At 36.6% G+C, this 25,720-nt stretch overlaps 1 protein-coding gene across 2 annotated transcripts in view; it reads left to right on the top strand.

Annotated features, from left to right (window-relative positions):
- The window catches only part of CACNA1D (calcium voltage-gated channel subunit alpha1 D), a 168,464-nt gene that overhangs the window by 45,859 nt on the left and 96,885 nt on the right, over positions 1-25,720 (top strand). For both annotated transcript variants that reach the window (XM_066558320.1, XM_066558319.1), the window contains exons 4-7: positions 15,569-15,708; positions 19,395-19,537; positions 20,900-21,052; positions 21,862-22,058. In XM_066558320.1, the coding sequence (XP_066414417.1) occupies positions 15,569-15,708; positions 19,395-19,537; positions 20,900-21,052; positions 21,862-22,058 (633 nt within the window). The remainder of the gene's footprint in view (positions 1-15,568; positions 15,709-19,394; positions 19,538-20,899; positions 21,053-21,861; positions 22,059-25,720) is intronic.

Raw genomic sequence — 25,720 nt, 5'->3', positions numbered from 1 at the left:
AAAGAATTTCAGTGGGGGAACATGAGGGGGAGAGGAAAGCTGCTCTAGCTAAAGGGTAGTGCTGGCACAAGAACAGCTGGGTATCAACTAGCTGTGGGTAAAGTTACATTAGTGATTAGAAGAGCTTTCTAAATGCCAGAGGGGTGAGATATGGGAACAGACTTCCAGTAGGAGTGAACAGGACATTCATTTTGGCAGGATTTGGCCTCACAACTCCACGTCTCAGGGCTGTCAAATCTGCTGGAAAAGAGTGCAGCAAATAATGACGAAGTAAAGTAGGAAAAGGGGGAAAATTTGAATTCCCTGTCATATTGACTTGATTTACCCTCAATCCTAATAAAATATTAGACTGTATACTCCTTGTGAAATTATTATACAAAAATGAGCTTTAGAATATCTGCAAAACCATGTTTAAACTCTTTTAGGCAGACTGGTTAATAATTAGTGCTGCTGCTTCTTTTCACCAAAAACATTGAAATTAGTGATTAATGATTTATTGAAGTACATAAAGAGTCCTAAGCAAATAATAGAACTGCTTTGAGCAGCTGTAGTTCATAAGGCTCAATAGGAGTGTATGTTTTATTATCCAAATGTATTTTTACATTCCTCCTTATTCTTTATAGAACAGGAAAGAAGGTATTTCTAAGGGAAAATCACTTCCCTGGTTAAAAGAGCCCATGGTTATTTAATTAAGTATACTTTTTGTGAGGCTGAGGTATTAAAGGCAATGGTGATTTATTGGAATATGGTTTCTCTATGACTTTTGAGCTATTTTCCTAAGTGATACTATAATGGAAAAATATAGATTAATGATAACCTTGGAAATTAGGAATAAATGAGGTACTTTGGTAGAAGTGCTGAAATACCTTTCTACGGAGCAAGAAACTGATGCAATTGTAATGCAGTTAAGGCTGAGATGGGGAACTAGTTGAAATGTAAATCATGTTTTTATCCTTGTTGATGTGTTTGGTACAACAAGCACCATCAAGGCTATTGTAGATACTGGTGCAGGACAAATATGATGCAATAGTGTGGTAATTTTGAAACATGAAATGCTTGACTGTCTGGAAGAGCAACCTAGAATTATTTCTGTGAAATGTTGAGTGATGTTGCTAAAAAGATAATAGTTAATGTTAATTATAGGTAAGAAGAATAAGCATGATATGACTTCTTTATTGCAGTGAGGTCATGTGTTTGTTGTTTTGATGTTTCAGGTCATTCAGCAAACTTTTACTGCAGGACTCACAGCAATGTTTTGTGTATCTCTACACCAAATGCTACTGTGGGAAATTGCACAATTGCTGGATGTCTCACCAAAATTAAATGACATTGTCAGACAACACAAAAATTGGACTCTGAAAGAAACAATTTTATTTATGCCTGTTGTGTTCTGTGATAGATAGCGAGTCTGGAGTCTTTCAACATGGATTCTTCAAAAATTCATAAACTCATCTAATTTATTTGGTTTCAGTAGCGTTATTACTGAGTTATACCAAAGGAAATCAAACAACTGATTTTCTTGAGGAGTGATGATCAATTTCAATTAATTTTAACTTTACGTTGCCTTTCAAAATATAGTATTATTCCAAGCTATTATAGAAATGAATCTGTCCTCCTATTTTTATGTTCTTCACTTCTTTAATAGATAACTCTGAGATTCATCAGTGAAACCTTTTCTCATTAATATTATCAGTTGTAGTTGTGAGTAAATGAAAATTTATATTTTGTGTTCCCATAAGGATCTGTTAGAAAAAACCTGAACCCTAAGCTTTTAATTCTGAGTTCAGATACCACTGAATTTTCAAGGAGAAAACCCAGGTTCTTCGTCAACCCAACCAAAACAAAACAATGAAACTTACATTATTGTTTGGCCAACAAGCACATTGTACTCTTGCCAGTGAGTTTTTACATTGCACTTCTGCTTCAACATCTCTCATCTTTTAACCATAATTAAGGATAAACTAAGCATGCAGATGAAAAGCTTTCCACTTTCTGTACATTGTGTTAATTCTGGAGTGCACATGCATTCAGTGCCTTGAAAGGCTTTCTTCAGGTGTCTAGCTTTGTTAAATAGGGATCAAAAGATTCAGACTTACATGCCCTAACCCCCCAAATAACTGGTTAATATTTATAAAGGAAATGGTGTCCTAGTTGAATTATCAGGTTTGAAACATACAGTCATGATGAGAATGGAGGCCATTCCCTGGCATACCAGTATGGAATTTAACTGTTCCAAAATAAGAACATGGTTTACTGTGGGGTTTTATGATTCCTAAATCATAAATATATGTATGTATTAGGAAGAAATTAATGCATGTAGTCCAGGGGGTAGTTATGGAGTGTGTTGTATTTTACTTCCTCTTTTAGAATATGGTCTATATGTATTTATAATTTAAGAACTGGTTTTGTTTCCAAAATAGCCAGATTTCAGGTCATAATTTTTTTTTCAGGTCACATCTGTAGGATTTTTAGAGATGGGGGTAATTATAATTATTGTTACATACTTTTCTGTGAGATGTTGTAATATCCAGGCACTAGGCAGAATTTGTTGCTGGTGTTTTTGCCTGTTTTTAGCTTAAAAACCAATAAACACAAAACAAACCACAAAACCAGCCAAACATAAAAAAGTTCAGATACTTAAAAAGGATGTGAAGTAAGCCATGTAATATGGCTGAATTTCCCTGAAGGAGGAGGAAGGTGTCAGTTACGATTAATGTGAACAACATTTATGGCCCTGGAGATGTGACCCCTCGTTACAGTAAATGTGACAGCATGAATTACTTTCAATTACAGTGAACTACATTCAGCTGCATTAGTTCTGACACACCTCACTTGGAGAATGTTGCTGTGGTAGCTTTAACCAAAATGAAAAAAAGGCAAAACTTCTGAGTGCAAATGTGTGTGTCACTTGAGCAGAGCCATTGGGTTCTGACTGCGACGTATTCTTGCCTCAGGTTTTACACACTTCTATTACATCATTTGTTATTTCCACTGGCACTTTCAGGTTTATGCCCTGGGTGCTGCAGAATATGAAAACCACCTTTTAAATATGCCGTGTATAATAAATGTAAATGCAGAATTATTTTTTTAAACAAGATTAGGTGAATTATCCTTTTGATTTTCATCTGATAGTAACCTGTATGATTACTTGGAATGGTAAGTGGGCCCTATCTGTCAGCATGTCCAACCTTTCCCATTTTGTATGGCATAACTACCTTTTAATCTTTATTGACACTATGAATTTATTAGTACAAATTAAATATATCATATCACAGGATATTTATCACTTGACAGAAGCAGTTTTTATAATGTCACTACTTTTTCCTTCAAGGTTCAATTATCATGCTTCAGTTTCTACCTCTAAGCTTTTACAAAAAATAAAAGATGCCCAGGGCAGAAGTCAACCTTTCACTTTTGCTACAGAGGAGATGCCATCTATTTCACGCTGTGCTAAGTATTCCATCTTAACATGAGTAAAACAGTGCCTTTGGCAAATCATAAATTAGAAATAGCACTAAGCAAAGTAAATACTTAATTAAAGCATTTTGTTGCACTTTGAGGACTTTATTTGCAGAGTATTGGGCATTTTTTGTGCAGAGATGAAGACCCTCTTTCAAATTTGAGGTACTGGTGTTGGAATCAGAATAGAAAACTTGTGACGTCAAATTGTCAGCTCACAGAAGAAAAAAAATGGTGGTTGCTGACTCCAAAGTGATTCCAAATTAAGCCTGTGGAGTGTAAATTCCTGTTAGTCTTCCTCCCATGTTAAGGACTAATTTTCAGACCTTCATTTTTCCAATATTTTCACTGGCCATTCAATATGCAGTAGTGGATTGTGAAAATATTTGTAGGTGTTTCAGTGGTCATTTTAAAAACCCATATGCACTGTAAACTGGCTCCCATATCAGCTCCCAGGCCATTAAGGTACAAAGATTTGTATTTTAGTTACACTCACTGAAGTAGAATCAAATAATTTTTAGAGCTGTCTTCAAATCATTGAAACAGTGGGAGATTAATAGAATTTTCAGTTCAGCTCTTCTGGCTGTGAAATATCTTTACTTAGGCAATCAAATTACCTTGAATCCTGTGTCCAGTTTTGGCCCCCTTATTTCAAAAGGAGATTGAGGCATTGGAGTGTGTCCAGAGAAGGGCAGTGAAGCTGGGGAAGGGTCTAGAACGTCCTACAAGGAGCAGCTGAGGTTGTTTAGTCTGGAGAAAAGGAGTGTTGGGGTCCTTACCACTCTCTACAACTCCCTTAGAAGAGATTGTTGTTCTCTACCAAATCTCAGCAGAAAGGACAAGATGAAATGGCCATTTAATTGTGTCAGGAAAGGTTCACATGAAATATTAGGGGGAAAAAAAATCACTGAAAGAGTGGTTAGGCTTTGGAAGAAGCTACTCAGGGAGGTGGTGGAGTCATCACCTCTCGGAGTGTTCAAGAGACATCTGGAAGGGGCACTTGGGGATATGGTCCAGGGGTGATTGTGGTGGTGGTGGGTTGATATTTGAACCAGGTGATCTTAAAGGTCTCCTCCAACCTTGATGATTCCGTGACCAACAGTAAATGCATGGTTTTTAAATTCTGTGCGTATAACTGAAAGAGAACAAAAAATTATTTTCATTTTAGGCTCTTGGTCTCTGGCATTTTTATCAGATCAAAATAATGTATTTTATTTTTCTTGCCTATTTGAGGATAGTAGAGACTTTGATTCTTTAGTAGAGAAAGCCTAATTTTTCCAAAAGGGAGGTAATGGCTCTCGTTTCATGTAATTACTTTGAAGAACAATGTTTGTACATGTGCTTTAGGGGCTATTCCACTGAATAGATGGGTGAAAAATCCCAGGGACTATGGCATTCTATGTCAGCTGGAAAGCAGTTTTATAGGTGGAAGAAAAGCAAGTGTTGGTGTACTCAAACTGTCTTATAGTCATAACAGAAGTGAACTTGAAGCAGTGACAGAGCACTTAGGAATATATTGTTGTGGACAGTGAGTTCTCTGGAAATCAAAACTGATATTCCAGATAGGGGAATAAATTAAAACAGGCTTAGATGCAGTTCAGATGGGAATAATAATAAAATAATCTTCTTGATCAAGTGCTCTGTGTGGAGAAGTGGAAAATGCAATAAGACATTCAGAACCTAAATACATCTCCTGGGATGCCAAATGGTATGGGAATGAAAGGAAGAAAATGATTTTGCATTGTAACTTAGAGATTACAAAGATGCACTTAGAAGCATTTGCAGAATCTGGAATTGTAATTGTAGCAGGCACTGGAGGGACCCTAAATTATGTTGGCTACATTCCACAAGATAGAGGTAAAACTGATTCATCCATAAAGAAACAAGAAATGTGGCTTTAGGGCAGGCAGACTCATATTTTATTTTCTATCAGGAGTTTAAGATTTTTATCACTAATGTTTGATCTGCAGATCAGAGGAAATGAACAAAAACGTTTTCAATTTTATTCAGGTATTTCAGTTGTTTCCACTGTGGCAAGTTTTCCTGATACCTTAGCAGTGGATGTCAGTAGTATTCCATGGCTTTCTTTATTTCAATATTGGTACATTTAGGGTTACTTTGAATGCTTTCCTACCATGGTTAGAATGAAGAAAACAGGAAAGCTTCATGGTGGTGCTATTAGCAGAGAAACCAGCTAAATGCTTGAATTTTTAATGAATTTTCATAAGAGTTGGATCAGTGTTGTACCTGAGCACTGCTGAAATTAAAGCTGGTATATCATGGGTCTTGTTTGTGGACTGGATATAAAATTGTTGGTTTAGCTATGCTATTTTTGAATTTTTCTTGCAACTCCTCCATATTGATAGAGAGCCATTCCAGCTTTTAATATTTCTTGTCCAAGAGCTCTATGTTTGCAGTGGAGCAAAGGGCTTCCATTGAATAATGTCATGGCACATTTCCCTTGTATTTTCTCTACAGATCCTCATTTTCTTTGTTGTTATGGAACAGCCAGAGCAATCTAACCCTCAGATGATGATGTTTCTATGTTCACTTAGCCTTGTGTTCAAGATGGAAGAACATAGAGGACTTTCCTTTCATAATTATCCAAATACTTAGTGGATACACAAAATGGGAATCTTCCTGCATTTTATTGCTCCAGGGAAATACCAATTTCTACAGCCACATTGCATTTCACATATCTGGAATTTACTATGAGATATTCTTTCAAAACAAAGTCTTTTATTAGTGTGCTATTCGATTTTTGACTTTGAAATAAAATTTTTATTAGAGATAGCTCAAGCATGTGGCTCAAAAGCTACCACAGGAGAAGAAAACTGCAAAGGACAACTTGTTCAGCAACTGAGACACTCAAGGATAAAGTTGTGTTTTAAGATTTTCATGGCTACTGCAGACCATTCTCCTGTCAGTTTGGATAAATGCATTTTTTTTGGTTCCCCACATTGTTGTTCTGGGCAGCATCTACCAAGAATATTCTATCCTGTCTTCTCTTTTAGTCGAAAATGTATTTCATCAGCAACATTGCTGTTGACATTTCTGTAGTTTATGGCTTCTAGCGCTCTGGCAGGTTGTGTGCTCATAAATAATGCAACTTTCTAGATTTGTTGGAGTGCTTTTTAGTGCAATACTTTGTTTTACCTATTAACAAATATATAGAGTAAATCAAAGTCTATCTAAGGAGTTAAGAAATTCTTTCTAAAAGAAAATAATTTTGAAGGGGTAATAGAGTGAGCAGCATGTAGTTCTCAGAAAGGCATTAGATATTTCACACTGGAACTTATTTAGCAATCATACCTTCCTCTCAGAATGGAATCATCATTTCCACGTTGTGTATTGCAGTCAGTGTCTTCTGTATGAAATTCTAGTGCTGAGCTGATGTTAGGATGTGTTAAGAAGAAAGAACAAAATACAGATTTCTCTGTAGAAATTTCTTAACACTGTTATACCAATATAAGGCATTCACATTCTCTAGTACTTTTTAAAGCCCTTGAAATTTTTAAAAATAATATTTTAATTCTGTAGCCAGTCCTGATACAGATACCTAATCCTGGTCATGGAAGTTGACCACCCTCCAAAAGCAGAGGTTTGAATAAAATATTCTTGATGCTGCTGGTTTGCAGGGGGAATAGTAGACCACAAGTGTAGGATGTAGCTCGCAGATTGACCACTGGTCTGGGACTCTTCTGTTTCAAACTTGAGAAGGATGATTAGAAAAATTCCAATGAATACTAGGCCTAACCATGTCCTCCCTTTGTATTCACCTCAAGGTCAGACCAGGACATGGGGTAGTATAGTGTGTTTGAATTTTTGAAAACCTTGTTGGTGGGTGTCAAACCATTTCCACTGTAATAAAAACCAACCAACAAAGAAACGCCACAAAACCAAACAAATGAAACAAACTCAAACCAAACCCCACCAAATGAAATTATTAAGCCTTACATAATGCAAGTTTCTACCCTACTAAAGGTGTTTAGGAAAACAAACTGTCTCATTGGGTATGTTCTTAACAAATCATTCTGTAGTTCTTAAACTGACAAAAGCAAAGAGCTGATGGAGTCATATATCTGGCAGATTAATGAGTAAAGCATTGTGATTAAATTATTCTATCAGTTCTGTCCAGTTCTTTTGTAATGAAAATGGAAATTAGATTTGCAGTCAGATGAATAAATCAAGGGAAAAAACACCTACTGAAGGAATGTTATTGTTCTGTTTCTTGGCTGACACTGCCAGTGCAGAACAGAACTACAGACCCAATCTGTTCTCCATATTGTTTTCATGTTTGATTTTTTTTTTTTTTACAGAAAGTCCTTGACATTATAATGATCCAGTGCTGTGTTTTAATAGAGCTGTGAATGAATAAGTAACACACAAAAAACCCTGACCTTTTTGGTCTTTCCCTTTCTTTCCATTTGGGATGCCATATTCCTTCAGAGCTGCTTGGAATTGTCTGTTGGGACAGACTCTTGCTTTGGCAAGGTGGCCTACAAAAGCTGAGTGCAGAGTGACCAGGACTGGTGTGAGAGCACTCCTGTGCATTTCAGGATTGTGTTGGTCAAAGAAGGAATTAGATGGGTTGGAAAAATGGACATTGTTTGTAGGTAGGTTTAAATTCAGGCTATTGCAGCATTGCCGGAGTAATTAAATTTGTGTGACAGCAGAAAGTTTTTATGGCAGCATTTTAAGAAACACATAATATGGTTATCAATATGTGCTTTTGAAGTATGGTTAGCAAAAACATACAGGAAGACTTCACACAGGAGTATTTTTAAAGCAGATTTTTTTTTCATCTGTTTCATAGTGAAATGCCAAAATAATTACAGTTTGATGTGATTGGTGAGATTTTGGTCTGTAGGTTTTCTCTTTTAATGAAAAAATAATTTTTTTTGTAGCTTTTGGAGTTGTTTTTTTTTAAACCTACCTTGCACTAAAATTCAATAGAGGATTTTATGCTGTCAGTGCTCCTGCCTGCTTTCTACTCATAGATTTCTGCATGGTCAGAATGAATTTATAAGGATTAAAAAATTCTCTTGATTTCTAAATGTTCAGAATTTTAATATGTTCACTAAGGTATCTGAGACCTGAGACTAATATTCTCATACCCTGGTTTCTGGCCAAAACCTGGTGTCTTATAAATAAATGAAGTTGATAGTAGGTATCAATATATATTTAACATTAGTGCTGTTTTATGACTAGATGTAGGTTTAATTCACCACTTGACACTGATTCTGTTCAACTATGTAAGGAAAATTATGAAACCATGTGCCAGTATACACAAATATTCTCTTCTACTAATTGTGCTGGCCTTGTTTTCCTGAATATCATCAGTTAGATGGGGGCAGAAAGGCAACCAAGTAAATTGAATTTTGTTCCAGGTATATTCTTTGTTGCTTAGTTGACTCGCTTTCATGTGTGCAATTCTTTGGAATACTGTGCTCAATCTTCAAGTGGTTTTAGGACTGAAGCTCACATGTTTCTGCCTGCTGGCATTTCTACAACCTGCCTTTCATACCTTGCAGGAATGCAGTCATTGCCAAGTGATTGATATGTTTGTGGGCCTTTTCTTGATAATTTTTTAGTAGATAGTCAATTTGCAGGAGTTCTGTTTTGCTTTTGGTTATTTATGATCCAATTTTCAAAACCACACCATTTGTCTCATCTCTTCACAGCAATAGAAGCAGAAGGGTTGTCTGTGCTTCTGTGAGGGTGTGCAAGGCAGTGCCAATAGTGGATTTAATAATTATGTACACACAGAGTGGATGTCTGTTGTTTTCCCCAGCTGTTGCTCAGCAAAGCTCTGCATTACCTGTCCCAGAGCAGAGCTCTGCCTAAATATAAAGGAGGAAAAAACAGACATAGAGGTTGGATTTTTTTCTATTTATGGACAGAAAATACTTAACATGTACTAAATTGAACTATTATATGAATAAAACCAATGTGGCTCCACACAGAAGCCTGTAATCCATATGAAAAATTCTAATTTGGATGCAACATTTTTCTCTCCGTACAAATGGTTATTTACAGAACAGAGGTGTTTACATCTCCATTATTGTGTTACAACATAAAGTGCAAAATACATGTAAGAAGCAATTACACTCAAAGATCAAATGCAGGTCTACGGTGCATTTAGAGGAACTGATTGCAGAAAATAATGAAAAAAGTAATCACTGCTAAATATGCTCTGCTTATTCCTCTACCTCTGGCTGCCAGAACCTGTCAGATGAAAGTAAAACTAAAACTGTCTTTGAAGCTTGAGGTACTATTTCAGTGATGTAAGTTATTCAAATGCTCCTTCAGACTACCTGATAAGAAGGGACTTAAAGAAACTTAATTGCAGTTAATTTTAATTGCCCCTCAGTGTATAGCTTACACATCCATTTTGTTCCTTTGCTGTGCTCAATGTCTGAGATGTTCTTATTCTCTGTTCCTGCAAACACAAATGCCTGCTTGAGATCTGGAGGGTGCAACTGTTGTTAATTGTGACCAGACCATGGGATTGTGAATCCTCAGTTCAAAAAAGATGAAAGGATTCTGTGTTCTCTTTGAAAACAGTAAAAATGTTGAGTGAGATTTGTTGCTTGGCAGTGGTACTAGGAATGTGAAATCCTGTTCATTTAATATTGAACTGGTGTAAGAATGTTCTTGCTGTGTAACACCTGCTTATTTCTACTCCTAAGTATGGAGTTTGTACTTGGTGTTGACTTCCAAGTGTCAGCCTTGCCATGAGATGCACCAGCCTGAAATGCCAGAGCATCTGGACCTGCAGTAATGTGATGTTGTCCTGTAAAGCCCCTCAAAGGACTGGAGATGTTTCTGGGCCTGATGCCAAATTCCTGCCCAGTCTTGCCCTGGATTTTACATGTATTCAATGTATTCAAACATAAAACATCTCATGTACATGAAATGTGCTCTTGAAGGATGGAAACAAGGTTTGTTGCCCAGGCCTATATTAAAGGAGTAATTTTGTGAACATAATGATATTTTCTAAAGTTGCTGCACAGCAAAGCTGCATTTACAAGGACAGTAATGCAGCCATCTGACAAAGTAGAGAGCAGTGGTTGTATTCCCTCCAGCGGGTCAGGACTGATGAGGATGGTGAAACATGGTTTATTTGGATTGATCAGGACAAGAATCCTTAAAACGTGTTTTTTAAACTCGCCCTCCTTGTTTGTTGTTATGTATCTAAAGGCACAGTTAATCCAATAGTTATCCAAATTGTTGAGAGATAAATAATTCCCATTCTTCTAATGAATAGAGAGCAATTTCCATGTCTAATCTTGGTAGTACATTACTTTTAAAGTTGATGAAATAAAGGCAAGTATATAGATTTCTTTCTGCCTCGTGTATGGATTCCATTTGTGTTTCATTTTTTTGTATTGGGAAACCGCTATAACATTTTTTCACATGTGGGAATAAATAGGTTTACTTTCCCATTGTTACTGTGCTGCATGTCAGAGAGGATTTTCAGAGGAATACAGCTATACAAAGTGAAAAATTAAATAATTATATTTTAAAATTCAAAACTCTATCTACAAGACAGAAAAGTAACTTGAGTGTTTTTCCAGTGCCAGAACTTGAAAAAATGGCTGATTGTCAAAAAGATAAATGGCTTTATATGTGTTGTCCAAACATCAGTCACACAACTTATTAAACAGCACCTGATTTCTTTTTGTTCTTTTTGATCCCTAAATCAATAATGTCAAAGTATCTTGTGTTGTGTCTAAGCTTCAGAAAGTTGATCAGTCTGCTTAATTTGCTTAAATTGAGTCACTTTATCTGCTAGGCAGTTTTTACTCTGATGCATATTTGTTAGTCTGGATGCAAAAATGTATTTCTTCAGTTAAGAAATAATTCCCATCTCTGATGCTAAGGGAATAGAAATTTTAATATAGTAAGACTTAATTACCTAGCATAATAGATTAAGGTTTTGGAAATGAATGACTTTCTATCATGGAGCAGTTATCTTGTGAAACATCTTAACGTAAATACAGAATTTTGGTGTGTCACCTTCTGACATGTAACAGTAGCTTTGCATATTTCTTTCCGAGATTTTGAAAATATGAAGATAATAAATGGTGACTAATGTACACCATCTGGCTAGGGTGGAGGAAAAAAGATTTCCTGAGCAACAGGGTTTCTGCTAAGCTGATTTACTTAAAATAAGAAAGCAAATGCTTGCTTTTTTTTTTCCTTTTTCTTTCTTTCTTTTTTTTTTTTTTTGAGAAAATGAGGATCTTATGATGGCACCTAAACTCATAGCATAAGAGTGGCCTTTGTTTTGTGCTTCATGATCAATACCAAAGGCAAACTGCATGGATTCCATGAGAAAGGCAGTTTATCTTATCAGTCCTGTTGCATCATATATTCAGAAAAAGATTGCTGAGACTTGAAGATTTTGAGCAGCATTAACCAAAGTGTCAGACAGCCTTGCTGGAATCAGCTGCCTGTGAGGAGAGATGACCTAGCTTTATCAAATCAGTGAGCAAACCACTATTAATCTATACAGCCTCAGGATTAGATCCTTCAGAACACAGACATATTGTTGGGCTTCATATCTTCTTTAGCTTTACAGCTGTCACTTTTTTCTGCTAATTTTATGATGAAGTGTAGAACTAAATGCAATAATAGATATTAGAAATTGTGTGCAAATTCTGCAATAATCTCTGCAGTTTCTTAGAACCAAAACTGCCTTCCTGGTTTCCCTTAATAGATTTTCTTTTGCAAGCACTCAATACATACTCTTAGGTATTTCCTTATTATTTTGTTTAGCTGTCTACTTTTTTAGTGTACCTACTGCCATTTTGAATGAAGTGTTCATTTCAAGATATCAACTAATTTGAACAAAATATGATTTCACCGCTGGAGGAAAGAGACTAGATAAATGTGTGCATCATATCCTGCTAAAATTGCAGTCTTGAGTCTGTATTTTGAATTTATCTCTTACTTTTTCAGTTTTATTTTCCCAAACCAATCCTGCCACTGCAACTCTTTCATGGATACTGAAAATTGAATGTTATTTATTCTTGAGTAGTGGCTGCTTAAGCTCTGGATGTACAAGGTGATGTGTGGCCTACAGATGTATCAGGGTTGCAGAGGCAAAAATTGATGTCCATAGGGACCAGCAAGAAATTATCCAAGTGTGAGAAGAGACCACCAGAACCTTCCTGAGGGTGAGCAGGTTGTCAGCTCTGCAGTTTGTGTGAGAACATCTGTTGGGTGCCTACTTATTCAAGAGCCAAACATTCTGTGAAGAAAGCACAGCCTGTACTTTGTGTACTAACTATGGGGCCAAGTCATTCATCTGGCCTCCGTGGAAAACACAGGTTGTGCTTTAAAAAGAAATAAATAAATAGAGTGTGTGAGAGCATGAAAGCGAGGAAAGCAGGAAGGGAGGGAAAATAAAACAGTGAGTTATGGAATTTGTCTGATTTAAATGAGCACAAATTTAAATTGATGTGTGACTGCCAGGTCCTTTCTCAGCCCATATTGGTGTGGGATTATTTAAGCCAAGGTGCAGCACTTCCCATTTTTCCTTGCTGAGATTTCATGTGGCTTCTGTTGGTGCAGCTCTCAAGGTCTATCTGTGAAGTGACACACACTGACCTTGAGCCCATTGGTGGGTTTAAAAACGAGATGTCCTACATTCCATATGGCTCTAATGGAATGTTTGCAATACTGTTTAGGAAATAATAAAAACTCCTGCTTCCATAAAAGAGATGAGATAAACAGGATGGAGACCAATACTATTTTTCAAGGATGGATGGGAAATGATAGGGCAGAGTTGTTCAGATTTGAACTGTCCCATTAAAATAAGCTGCAGGGCTGTGTGACATTAACAAAGTTGTGTAACTTTAGCACTGGAGCTGGTGTTTAGCCCAGAGAGCAGAAGAGCATTGGAATATTTTTGAAGGGGAGCAGTAAAGAGCAAAGATGGTTTTTAGGATGGAACTGGTACTTTAATGGATGGAGTTAAATTACATGGTTGCCTATAAAACTCTGGACTGAGGGACCCATGAGGTTATTTTGGCTCAGAAGATCCGATCCAGTGTTCCTTTTAAGAAAATAAGCTATTGAAATTTGGCATATATGAAACATACATATTTTGTCTCACTTTTTCTTTTACTACTATGATTTTGATATATATTTTGCCCATGGCAAATGACAACTGTAATATTTTTGTCTTCCTTATGTTTTCCTTCATTATTTATCTTCCTGTAACTATGCTGCAAATTTAGTTGCATGCAGGGAGACAGAAATAGCTGTTATTGTGGAATGTCTATGTGGTAGGATTTGTTGTATTTAAGCATGTCTGAGTGTGTTTCTCAGGAATGCTGATAATTCATATTATTGTAATCTCAGTGGTGCTCTCTAGCCACAGGGATCTGATGGATTTTGGTGCACAAGACATTCACATTTCTTGTATGAGGCCACTTCACTCTTGTTATCTGGCAACTGTCCTGGCTGATTGGTGATAAATTGATGGGTAAGTGGGAGGGACAATTTTGACAGAAGTATTAGGAGGTTTTAGGAGAAGGAGGTTTCACTGGAGGTTCCATTGGTTTCACTGAGCTGGAAGATCTCACCCAAAATGGAAAGTAGCTGAGGAGCCTTGGATGAAGCTCCACAGTGTTCATGAAGTGTACTCAAAAGAGGGGGAAAAGGCAGGGGTGCAGGACTGAGCTGAGCAGAAGGTGAGATCCAGGAATCCTTGCTTTGCAATGAGGGTGCCTGACCTGCCCAGTGACCCCAGGGTGCTGCTTGCTGCAGGTAAAGGCCTGGAGAGGAGTTTATTGACAAGCCTGTGCCTCCATTAAATCACCAGTGCCAGATTTATAAACGGAAATACCACATCCTATACATAACCATCCTAAATGGCCTCTTTGGCAGCAAAAGAAATCTAAGTGCCCAAATTAAAGATTTGCACACAAGAATATCTATTAAAGATTTGCACACAAGGTCTTTATTTAAGTTGCAAATGATTAAGGTTTGGTTTTTCCTTTGGTTGTGTATGAGAGTGCCAACCTGTGTGACAAACAAGGAATGTGGGGTTTTTTTTGTGTAACAAATAAGGATAATGTATTTTTGTATGTAATGTTGATGCTCTGTTTGAGTAATGAAGATGGTAATCCTGCCTGAGCAATTACAGTCATGTAATGAACCTTGTATGTGATAAATGAGCAACATCATGTGTTCCTGAACAAGTTTAAAAAATGAATCATACTCTTTGTGCATTTTATTCTTGGCTGTAATATTTGAGTAGCAACAGATAACTAAACAAATGTTATAGAAAATAATGAAATGATCATGTCTGAAGGTAAAAAAAACAGGTGTTAACTGCTCTGTTTTGATACTGGTGACTTCTTCAATTTACCAAGTCAAACATGCTAATAATATTTTTGGGGGTTTCTTCTTTCTAGAGTATCTAGTTAGCTAAGAAAAGATATTCAGTATATAGCTCTGAAATAAAAATTTTGGTAAAATGCAGAAACTAATAGCATTTAAATAAACCATTAAATCTGATGTTGGAGCTTCAATGATATGGTGGTGGTACAGTACCTTAAAATTTCTTCAAACATCATAGGGTATTTTAAAGAAATTCTGGTAATGTGGAAGGGAGAAAAAGTGAATGCAAGCTTCCACAGCAAGATGAAAATGTTGCAAGACAGTGTAAAATTCAATATTAAACAATTAAAACTTTTTTAATAGTGAAAGGAAATATACCACTGCTTACCTTTCAAGGATATTTCTGAGGCTATGTTCTACAGCATTTTCTGGTTATAATGAATGCAGAGAATCCTATTGACCTGGATGGGACTCTTTGCTTAAGCAAAGGTACTGTATGCTTAAATGTTTGCAGAAACAGCTTTTTTTCCTCTCACAGAATGTGAAAACAAGAAAAGCTTGTGCAATTATATAATTATAACCTTGTCAGTATAGTTATAATTAAGTGTTATGCAATTAAAACCTGTAAAATAAACTGCCATTAAGGTATTTCCTTAGTCCTGATCAGTACCCACTTGTTGCAAATTGTCAATAGTAAAAAGAGCTGTTACATTCATTGTCTTTCATTGTACTTTCTTTTTGTCTTCCACAGGAAAAAGTAGAATATGCCTTCCTGATAATTTTTACAGTTGAAACATTTTTGAAGATTATAGCATATGGATTATTATTACACCCCAATGCATATGTTAGAAATGGATGGAATTTATTGGATTTTGTAATAGTAATAGTAGGGTAAGTAGCTTATCTTCCGTTATAAAAATATTTAAACTTTTATTTACAGTGAGATAAGTATAGGCCTGTTTGTCTGTGAGTAGCAGCCTATGCTGGATTTCTTTCTTTGGAGTAAAAGAATGAACTGAGTGAAAAAATGTTAAAAGTCCTAAAATTTTCAGTGCTATCCCTGGCTATAGACTGTATTGCATTTATAAGTTCCCAGGGAATTCTGAGTCCTGGTGGAGATTTCCAGAGTTGTTTTTCAGAAGCTTTTCCATTGAATTTTCTCAAGGTAAACTCCTGGTGTCTTTCCATATGTTGATCTCTTAAGGGCTGCATGTTGTTATTTAATGTATTTGTTTAACCCTTCGCTGCAGTCATGTGGAGTTCATCTGTTTCACAAAGACCGCTGGGAGGACCTACATGTTTCAAAGTGGAGAAGAGTGGCTGGGGAGACAGAATTAACAGTGATTCCTTGATGTTCCCAAAATCTGAGTAAAATTGGGTGCTACATGTCAGCCCCAAGATATAGATATGATTTTGATTTCCCTGGGGTTGAATGTATGTTAAAAATGCCTTTTTTTTCTTTACCCTGTGCACTTTGCTGTACCAGGAAAACTTGGAGAGTTTGTTCTTTGCCCCAGAGAAGAGACTGCTGGGCCTTAGGAAGGTTCAGAGGAGTGGAACTTACATTATGCACCTACTTATTGACAAATTATTTTTGTGTTAGCAAGTCAATGTCAGTGGCTGTGCTACTTCATTAGATCCTACCCTCAGTTATCTAGGAAATTAATCTTGGTGTATATTCACCAATTTCCTAAATGCTGTGATGATTATGTTAAACAGCTGTTTAACCAGTACTGCAAATTTTGTTTGCTAAAAGTATACATTATCTAGAACATGGAGAACATTATCCATGTATAACTTTGTGTGTTGTAACAAACACGACCTTAGCTTGCAGTATGCACTTCTAATTTCATTTTAAAATTCAAACCATATCAAGGGTTGCCTGTATTTGAAAAGGCTCAGAAATTAGAGTGTCTGCTGTTTTTAAGTTGTCACTGCATTAAGGGAAAGAAAGACTTGCTAACTAAAGGAATTAATGGTAAAGCATTGTTAAATTTGGGGAAGTAGTGTGAATATAAGAATGCCTGATTTGTAACTATTTGATTATGAGATACTGAATGTTACTGAGAAGGTTGTATTTGGGCCAGTCCTTTGGCATGCAGGCAGTTTTGGTCCAGGACTAAAATTTGTGTATAAATAGATTCTTCATCAGGTCAGGTCATTCTCAACAGATTGGTCCCTGTGCCTGAAGGGGAAGCTTGGTGGGCAGGTTGGAGATTGTCACACACAGCTCTGCTCCCTTGCCAAGCAGTCCCTTGAATAGACCTCTTCTCTTTTGTCAAGTGACCATGGAGTTACAGTAACCCTGGAGCAGTCTAATTAACATGACCTCTATCTTTGGCTGTGTCCTAAATACATGATAACTAAAAAATTTTCCACTAATTCCTAAAACACTCATTATTGGAGGCTAAATGGAGTTGGGTCAGATGCTCACACCGAATTTGTTAAAAATACAAATAAAAAAGGACTAAATCTTATCAAATGCCTAAAATATCACAGTAAGATTAAGTCCTAATTTAAATCCAGAAGCTTGGAATATAAACTCTTGTGCAGGTTGTCAGCAGCCTACCTGTAAGACAAGATGGACCTTTCCTAACATGTCACACACTGACAGAATTGTGAGCAAGGTTTTTCTTTCAATAAGAACACAACCTGCATGATTAAGCGAGCATAAGTGCCATTTATTTAATTAGTACATAGTAGTAGAGTGAAAAATTGATTTTCATATATAACCCAAGGTAGATATGGAACCACTTTTGGACCTGATTCTATTTGACTAGCTTCAATGGGAAATTTCATTAGGTATTCTAAAAGCTTGAAAGAGCTGCCATCATGTCCTATATTGAATGTATTGAAATTTGCTTTCTCAGCAGAGACTGCAGTCAGTCCAATTCCATTAATCTTAATTATACCTAAAGAAATGCCTACAAGCAAAAGGGAAATATATATAGAGATGTTTTTAAGATCAAATCTTAAACCTTTAAACTTTGATAAACTGTAGAGGAATATGAATGTAAATTTCAATAAAGCAGATCAATAGTTTTATACCTTAATGGCTTTTTTGGAATGACATATGTCCTGGTTTCAGCTGGACAACACAAAATGACAGAGCTGTAGACAGAGCTGTGAATGTGATGCTTTCTATTCTTTGTCACTTCGCTCTGTAACCCATCAGAGTGTGAATGTACTCTGAGTAGTCTGCTCAGCTGCATGGTCTCTCATGTAATTTCCATTGATTCCTGTGGAAGAATAAGGTCCTGGTAGAGAAAGCTTTCATAGCACCTGCCCATGTCCTTTAATTTTCTGAATGTTGTATGACCTGACAGGCTGAAAGGTTCTCTGAATTCAGGACTTGATTCAGAAGCATCTTAAGTAATGTCTGTCTTTGAGCACAAATAGTCACTCTTGAGGTGTTAGTTTTTCAGCAATCTGGATTTGGTGGAACAGTGTGTGGGCTGCTGACGTTCCCTTTAACATCTGTAGAGTCTTTGGAGCTGAGTTTTTCTCTGGAGCAGAATGAAGCAGTGTAGGGATGGGTATGGACTGATGTGGGTCAGCTGCTTACTGGGGGAGCGTAAAGCCTTCAATAATCGAGTTTAGGCACCCTATTAAATAATATATGATTTCAGGCAACTATCCAGCGTGACAGAGTTCTTAACCAGAGTTGAGAAAACTTGTCATGACCAAACTAAAGCCCTGCACATTTCAGGCATCGTTTAGGAGTGTGAAACATTTCTCATGATTGCAAAACTCTATTAAGTTGATAATCCTTTCAGGAGAAGTGCAGCTCTGCAACTATTGAAATACAGACTCTGTGCAAAGGATAACACAGTTTGTGTGGTCTAGTGGCAGTCTAGAAACCCATGCATCTGAGATGGAGCTCCAAACTAAAATAAACCTAAGATTAATTTGGATTTCAAGAACATGCATCACTTTAAATTGCTGCTAAAAGTGGGAAAACAAAATAAAAGTCTTGTCTTGCAAACTGTTCTAATGAATGACTAATTCATTTCTGCGGGGAAAAATTACAATATAATAAATGAGCCATCTGGGAATATATTTTTCCTCAGAGGTATTATGTGTAAGAAACAAATCTTTTTGGTGTTATTAAATGGTGAACTCTAATTATTTTTAAAATATTCAGTTTCTGCTGAGTGTATATAGAATATTGTACTGCTGTGCCACTTAGAGTTCATATATTCCACCAAAATTAAACCAGATGGTTTTAGTTATTATCTATTTCTTCTTCTAAAGGGAAGATTAATTCTCCAAATGTTAAAGCTAAAATGTTTGAACAAAAGTGGCAAAGCAGCTTCATCTATTTAAAAATAGCAAACTGTATATATAAGCTGAATGCTAAATTATTGGAAACTGTGTGATCCTCATTCTCTAGTGGGATTATCAAGTCTTGCACTTCATAGCTCTGTCTGTCATGATTTAATGTGTAAATATACCTCTCAGTCTGACATCTGAACAGCTTTGCAGAATGATCTGCACTTCAACTAATTTCCAAAGTAATATCTTTGACTGTGTGGTAAATAGACAGTGATGACCTTACCTTTCATCTCATTTTCTAGATTATTTAGTGTAATATTGGAACAATTAACCAAAGAAACAGACGGTGGCAGCCACTCAGGTGGCAAACCTGGTGGCTTTGATGTCAAAGCCCTAAGAGCCTTTCGTGTACTGCGACCTCTCCGACTCGTATCAGGAGTGCCCAGTAAGCTCTGCTCTCGTTATTTCCTTTATTTCTCTTTATTGCAATAATCAGGAATGTGGCTGCTCTCATTGTTGAACTGTCTTCTTCCAGGCACTAGAGAAATGAGATGGGATAAAGCTGAGTTTTTGTTATCTGGCTATGTATATAAAGTGAATTTCAAGATGAGTGATACCCCATTTCAAGTTGAACAAGGCATTGTGAATTCAGTCAGTGTATGATCTCCTTACACAGTTCAATAAGCAGACAGGGGCGTACACTTCGTTTTTAGAAGCTTTATATAAAAAGTAAATTGCATGTTAAAATGCAAATACACCAGAAAATTAAATTTAGATTTTTTTTTTAATTCTAAACCCCTGCATCTGAAAGTGTAGCTGGTCTTAAAATAGTTTATATGTTGGTGTGTGCCAGAGCACATTTCACATTTTGTGTTTCTTGCCCCCTCCAATGCACATGAATGCCTTCTGTTTATCTCAACAGAGCTAACAGATAAATTAGGAAGCTTAAAAAGTAGAACAATATTGTTTAAAAAAGCAATTGAATTTTCTGATATTTCCTGTTTTCTTTGAATGCTTTATTAATTATTGAAATAATTTGGGCTATACAAGGTTCACGACTTCCAGTTCAGCTCTTTCCAAGGCATTCAAAGGAAGAAAGCTAATTTTGTGTTTAATATATTGTGGATTGTTACAGGGAAATGATTGATTTTTGGCAAAAGGAAGCAGTCCTTAAAAAAGTCCTTTGGCAGGACAGAAGCAGTCCTTAAAAAAAGAGGCATATTTTATTCTCATTGGTACTGTGGCAGCTCCATTAGTCTGGGATCAGATCATCTTGGTAAAGCCAAAAGTTGGATAAATATTTAATTGAAAAAAAAAGAGCAGTTTTGATGAAAGAATAAGTTTGTACAGATTAAAAATATGTTTTCCCAGTTAACGATATTTTTCTCCCAGAATAAGAAGACAGTTCTACGATTGGCTGAGTGCACATTTTCTCAGAACTTGACACAAAGTCTTTGTTTTAGCACAGAACTTCGAGGTCATATAAGTGACTTACAGGCACGCACTGACTAAGTGCCCTTTTTGATAAAAGCACCCACAGATTCTTGTGACACATTTCAAACACTGAGTTCTATGATATAAACTTTATTAACAGAGGAACTAATTAGACAGAAAGTTTTAGATTCTTATGAAGATTTTTATGTTAAAGGAATATTTTGTGGTTCTGGGTAATAGATGTTTCTAAAAAATCTGATTATCTCTGCATGTCTGTATCATTAAGTCCTAATAATGTGTAATTATATAAAATTTGACAGAGTAAGACATAGAAATATGGTTCATATCTTGTATAATTTTTTTTTTTTTTTAGGTTTACAAGTTGTCCTGAACTCCATTATAAAAGCCATGGTCCCCCTCCTCCATATTGCCCTTTTGGTATTGTTTGTAATCATAATCTATGCTATTATAGGATTGGAACTTTTTATTGGAAAAATGCACAAATCTTGTTTTCTTATTGATTCAGGTAAGTCATTAAACTGTTGATTAAAGTAAGGGTTTGATTATGTTTTCTTTTAAATCTGTGGGATTTCAGTTTGAAGTAGATCTAAGGGCCAAAGCACTTAAGCTGTTGTTACCCCAGTTTACAGTGGTTCACAATTTTAGGTACCGTGCATTAAATGAAAAAAAAAAACCTCAATACCAAAGTCACCAAAAAATCAAACTACTTAGAGACTAGACCATGCTCTGAATAGGTTTTCATTTCTCTTATGTGTAGCTTAAGTACCAGCAGTGAAGAAAATATGGGTGACTACTTATAAGGGACAAATCCAGATTGTGGCAATGTGAGGAGTGGAGAACAGTGTTCTTCCATCCAGGTGAAATAATGAAATGGAAGTGTGTGTTGTGGGAGAACTTTGAAAGAGTGAAACCATCTTATCTGCTGGCTAAAGGTGCTTTTCTTTCAGCTGAGGAACGAAGACAACTCTGTATAGGAATTAAATCCATTTTTCCTTAGTAGTCCATGTGTTGGTGCAAAGTGCCTTGAAGTGAAGTAGCATCAGTAAAGAGGAAAAAAAATCAGCATGAGGAGGTTTTAAGTGATGTATTATTACATTGTGCTTCTTTCCATTGCTTAATTATTTTTATTAGCTTCTTCTTGAGGTTGTAAGGCCCAGATCTGAGTCAGACTAAAACCTCCAAAGCTCTCATGTGTTGCCTTTCTCAGCGTGAAATCTGGATTTATCTCGCAACAGCGTTGCTATTTCCTCATGTGAAGGGTTAAATCATGAAATCCTGAGGTCTCAGAGCTGTGGCTTTTGGGTCCTTTTGCAGATATTCTAGTTGAAGATGATCCAGCACCTTGTGCATTCTCAGGGAACGGCCGTCAGTGCGTCATGAACGGCACCGAATGTAAGGGTGGATGGGTTGGACCCAACGGAGGCATCACCAACTTTGACAACTTTGCATTTGCAATGCTGACTGTGTTCCAGTGTATAACCATGGAGGGATGGACTGATGTGCTCTACTGGGTGAGTTCATAAATCACTGAGCTTTGTGTGCTTTTAAACAAGCTTCTCTGTTCTAGTGGGCATTGAGCTGTGTTTCACAGCACCATCAACAGGAAATCTTGGTGAGTTTTGCAGAGACAAACTCAGCTGCATACTTGTTTCAGTCACAGCCTGTTACTGGATTCCTCAGGCGAAAAGGACATTTTAGAAATAAATTTATTCATTGCTTATTTGAGGGGTTTTTTGCCTATTCCATTTGGATAAATGTAAAAGTACATTTATGTCCTTTGGACTAGCATTTTTTTGTGTGAGCCTACAGATATTAAGTATGTCTTCACTGATTAGGCTTAAGAGCTCTCTTTATGCAGTATTTGTGCAGAATTTTTCACAATGTTAACATAAATTAGAACAAAGCAAGCTCTCAACTGACATTGCTTGCCATGGGGACTAAAATCATGTTAACCATTCAGAAACTACAGATTTATAGGAACTATGGCCCTGATATCATCTCCATGGAAGCAGCAAAAGGTATTAAAAAACCCAACTCCCTAAGTCCTCACATTTAAATGCTCCTTTGGTTTAAGGTATGGTGCTTCCAGAGCCTTGCAACATCTACAGTCAGCTGGACACAGACTGGGAAACTGAAGGATAGAGGAAAATGAAAAGACAGATTTTTAAGAGTAGAGTCACCTAAAATCAAAGATAGACATTTCTCTGCTTAACCCCATTCCACTCTAAGTAACATGACATTGTTCTGTGAATCTTCTTGGAGTCTCTCAATATCTGATGTGATTTGTCCAAGGGCGTTCAAGAAGTCTGTGACAGAACCTCCCACAGGTGCTGGACATCAGTGAGGATACTCTGTACTACCTGGTACTCAGCAGGGAGTCTTTGCAGCTATTAGGACCTTACTAAAAAACACAATTCAAACTGTTCAAATGTTAGAAAATATGTATGGAAGAAGAGAAGTGATCACTGGTAAGGATCACTGTTAGCAAGCTGTTAAAAGGGTTGAGTTACCTCAAGGAGTATCTGAGTGGAACTTTAGGTGTTGTTGCTGAGAGCAGCTCTCTTTGTGAATTTGTTGAATTTTCTTTGGCCAAGTGGGATTATTTACTAACAGTGCATTGGTTGTGGAGTACTGGATGCATTTAAGAATGTGATATTAGTCAGTAAATGACCACATGATTTTATGAGAAATCAAGGTGAAATAAGCTGTTGCTAAAACATAAAGCACGGATTGTAATCTCAGATAAAATCTGTGATATTGAAGTATAGAATACAGACATGTTTTTAAGAGAATATCAATGTTAAAGATATTTAAGAAGGTAAAATGACATTCTTTTTGGGTTGAAAGAAAAAAAAGGGCAACTCTGAATATCTTCCACTGTCTGCTATCAGTTAAAAATTGACTAGAAACACACAAACCTTCAACACTAATGAGTAACAGTCATGTATGGCTACATATAGGCTATTGCATGATTTCCCATTGTAAAGGTTTTTCAGTTCCTTAGTTTGCACTCCAGCTCTCCCTAATTTACTAGGACACTGTGAATGTAGAATTAGCAATGCTTTATGGTTTGTGTTCATGGTGATGGCAATTATTTTAATTCTCCCTGAAAAGGGGAGGTGTGCCATGGTTATCTAGAAAAAAATTACACCTTTAATATCTTTTGAGGCAAAAGTATACCCACATTTCAGGAGCTGATAATTCCTCCAACTTTTTTCAAAGAAAATGAATATAAAAGCTTTGGAGAGTTGCTGTATTTAGAATACAATTGTTACAAAACATATAGAAACCATTTAAGTTGAATGTCTCAGAATTAAATATTTTTTCCCCTGGGCTTTAATGCCCTAATTAATCTGCTGCCCTTTGCAGAGTCTCCAATGGCAGCAGAAATAATAAAATCAGTAAGGTAGGATGTTGAATATTTTCATGATCAGACAAAATGAAAATATAAGAAAATGCTAAATGATTGATAACTACATGAGTTGTTTTTGCTTCTTTCTCTATAAGGAGTTTCCAATGTAGAAAGTATTTACAGGTACAGTGGTGTCATTTTTCATTTTATTACAAATGATACTGGGATTGTTAGACAGTGAAGCAAATATTTATTGACCTGGTGAAATATAATCAGAATCAGGTATTCAGGTGGCTTTGGATTTATCTTAACTGATGCCTATATAGTTAAATTATAGATTCAGATCCTTTTGATCTTATTGACCAACAAATTGCCCATTCTCAAACTGAAATTACTTGCTGAGGACAAGAGGAATGACAGTTTATGTGTTTGAATTTTATCAGTGGATCAAGCTGAAGTAGATTTAGCAAAAAATTGGAAAATATTTCATTTAATTTGAAAATTGTAAAAGCATTAGGGGGATACCAAATTGTAATAAAAGAATCTAAGGAAGCCATTTTAGCTCGATGTGCATGGGGTTTGTGGGTTGTTTTTTACTTAGAACTCTGTTATTAATACACAGACTGAATGAGTTCTATACAAAACAAATAAAACCAAACCCACAAATATTAGAAACGGCACAAAATTCTCATTTTTCATTCGGTCACTGGGGGAACAGTGATATAAACTTATGTATGCTTCTTTTGCTAGCAGGTGTAATGTGAGTGGGTGAAATCTGTGCAATATTTTGCATTGTGTTAAGTGGCATTCTGTCAGCAAGGATGACAGCTGAAAATGACAGCTTCCAACAGCCCTCACTGGCACAGCTTGTTATCACCTGGTTAATGACACTAAACTGCTTTGAAAATTCTCCAAGCACCAATAATGATTTTTCTCTTGTGCATATCTATTGTGAGTCAAGGCTTCGATTCTGCTGCTGCTGGGCACCCTGCAGATCATGGTGACTCACGTGGGCATCCTGGTGTGCACCAGTTTGCATCCCATCCCATCCCATCCCAGTTTTAGTGTCTTCATCTGGCCTCTCCTCTCTAACTCACTTGTAACTCACTGCATAGCAGGCATTACATGCTTTATCCACAAAAATTGTGACTCCTTAGTGCCAAGGTTTGAATGGGGAGGTTAAGGAATGTTGTCCTTGTTCTCAGCAGCCAGTGCATCACGTGTGCTCCCAAATCGTGTTTGTGGCTGCTCATCTGTGTGTGTTCTCCATTTCTATTGGGACCATGTTTATTCCCATTCATGTCCTTTCTGTTTGCTCTGGAGCCCTCACTGAAGGTTTATGCTTTTGGTTTTGGATCCTGGTGCAGTCCTTGTTATCAGCCAAGTGGCAGCCTCTGTGTGCCCAAGTTTTTAGCACTCTGGCTCACATTCTAAAGCTGAGAGCATAGTACTCACTGCCTCATTTCCAATTTGTGCTAGCAAGCTCTCAGGAATTGCAGAACTTGAATCTGCATTTGCATATCTGGCTCCAGATTTTTCCCATGCCTTTGAAACATCTCGATGTATAATCTCCTAATGGCAAACATGTATTTTGTAAATTGCTTTTTATTTTTAGTTGCTTCACTTGATACATGGGAACACAGATAACAAGCAGTGATACTTGCCAGCAAAACCCCCAATTTTCCCATGAGCACCAAAATGATCACATTTAATTCTTCTTGTTTTTACCATAGTGAAGTTATCTTGACTTACTACACTTGCATAATCCAGTTGTAGCTTGAATGAGAGATGGTCAGGGCCTCTGAGAATCAAAGGGGATGC

The sequence above is a fragment of the Molothrus aeneus genome, chromosome 12 (genome assembly GCF_037042795.1).
Source record: "Molothrus aeneus isolate 106 chromosome 12, BPBGC_Maene_1.0, whole genome shotgun sequence".
Taxonomy (NCBI): domain Eukaryota; kingdom Metazoa; phylum Chordata; class Aves; order Passeriformes; family Icteridae; genus Molothrus; species Molothrus aeneus.
The sequence above is the reverse complement of the archived record's forward strand: the minus strand, read 5'-3'. Positions and strand labels throughout refer to the sequence as shown.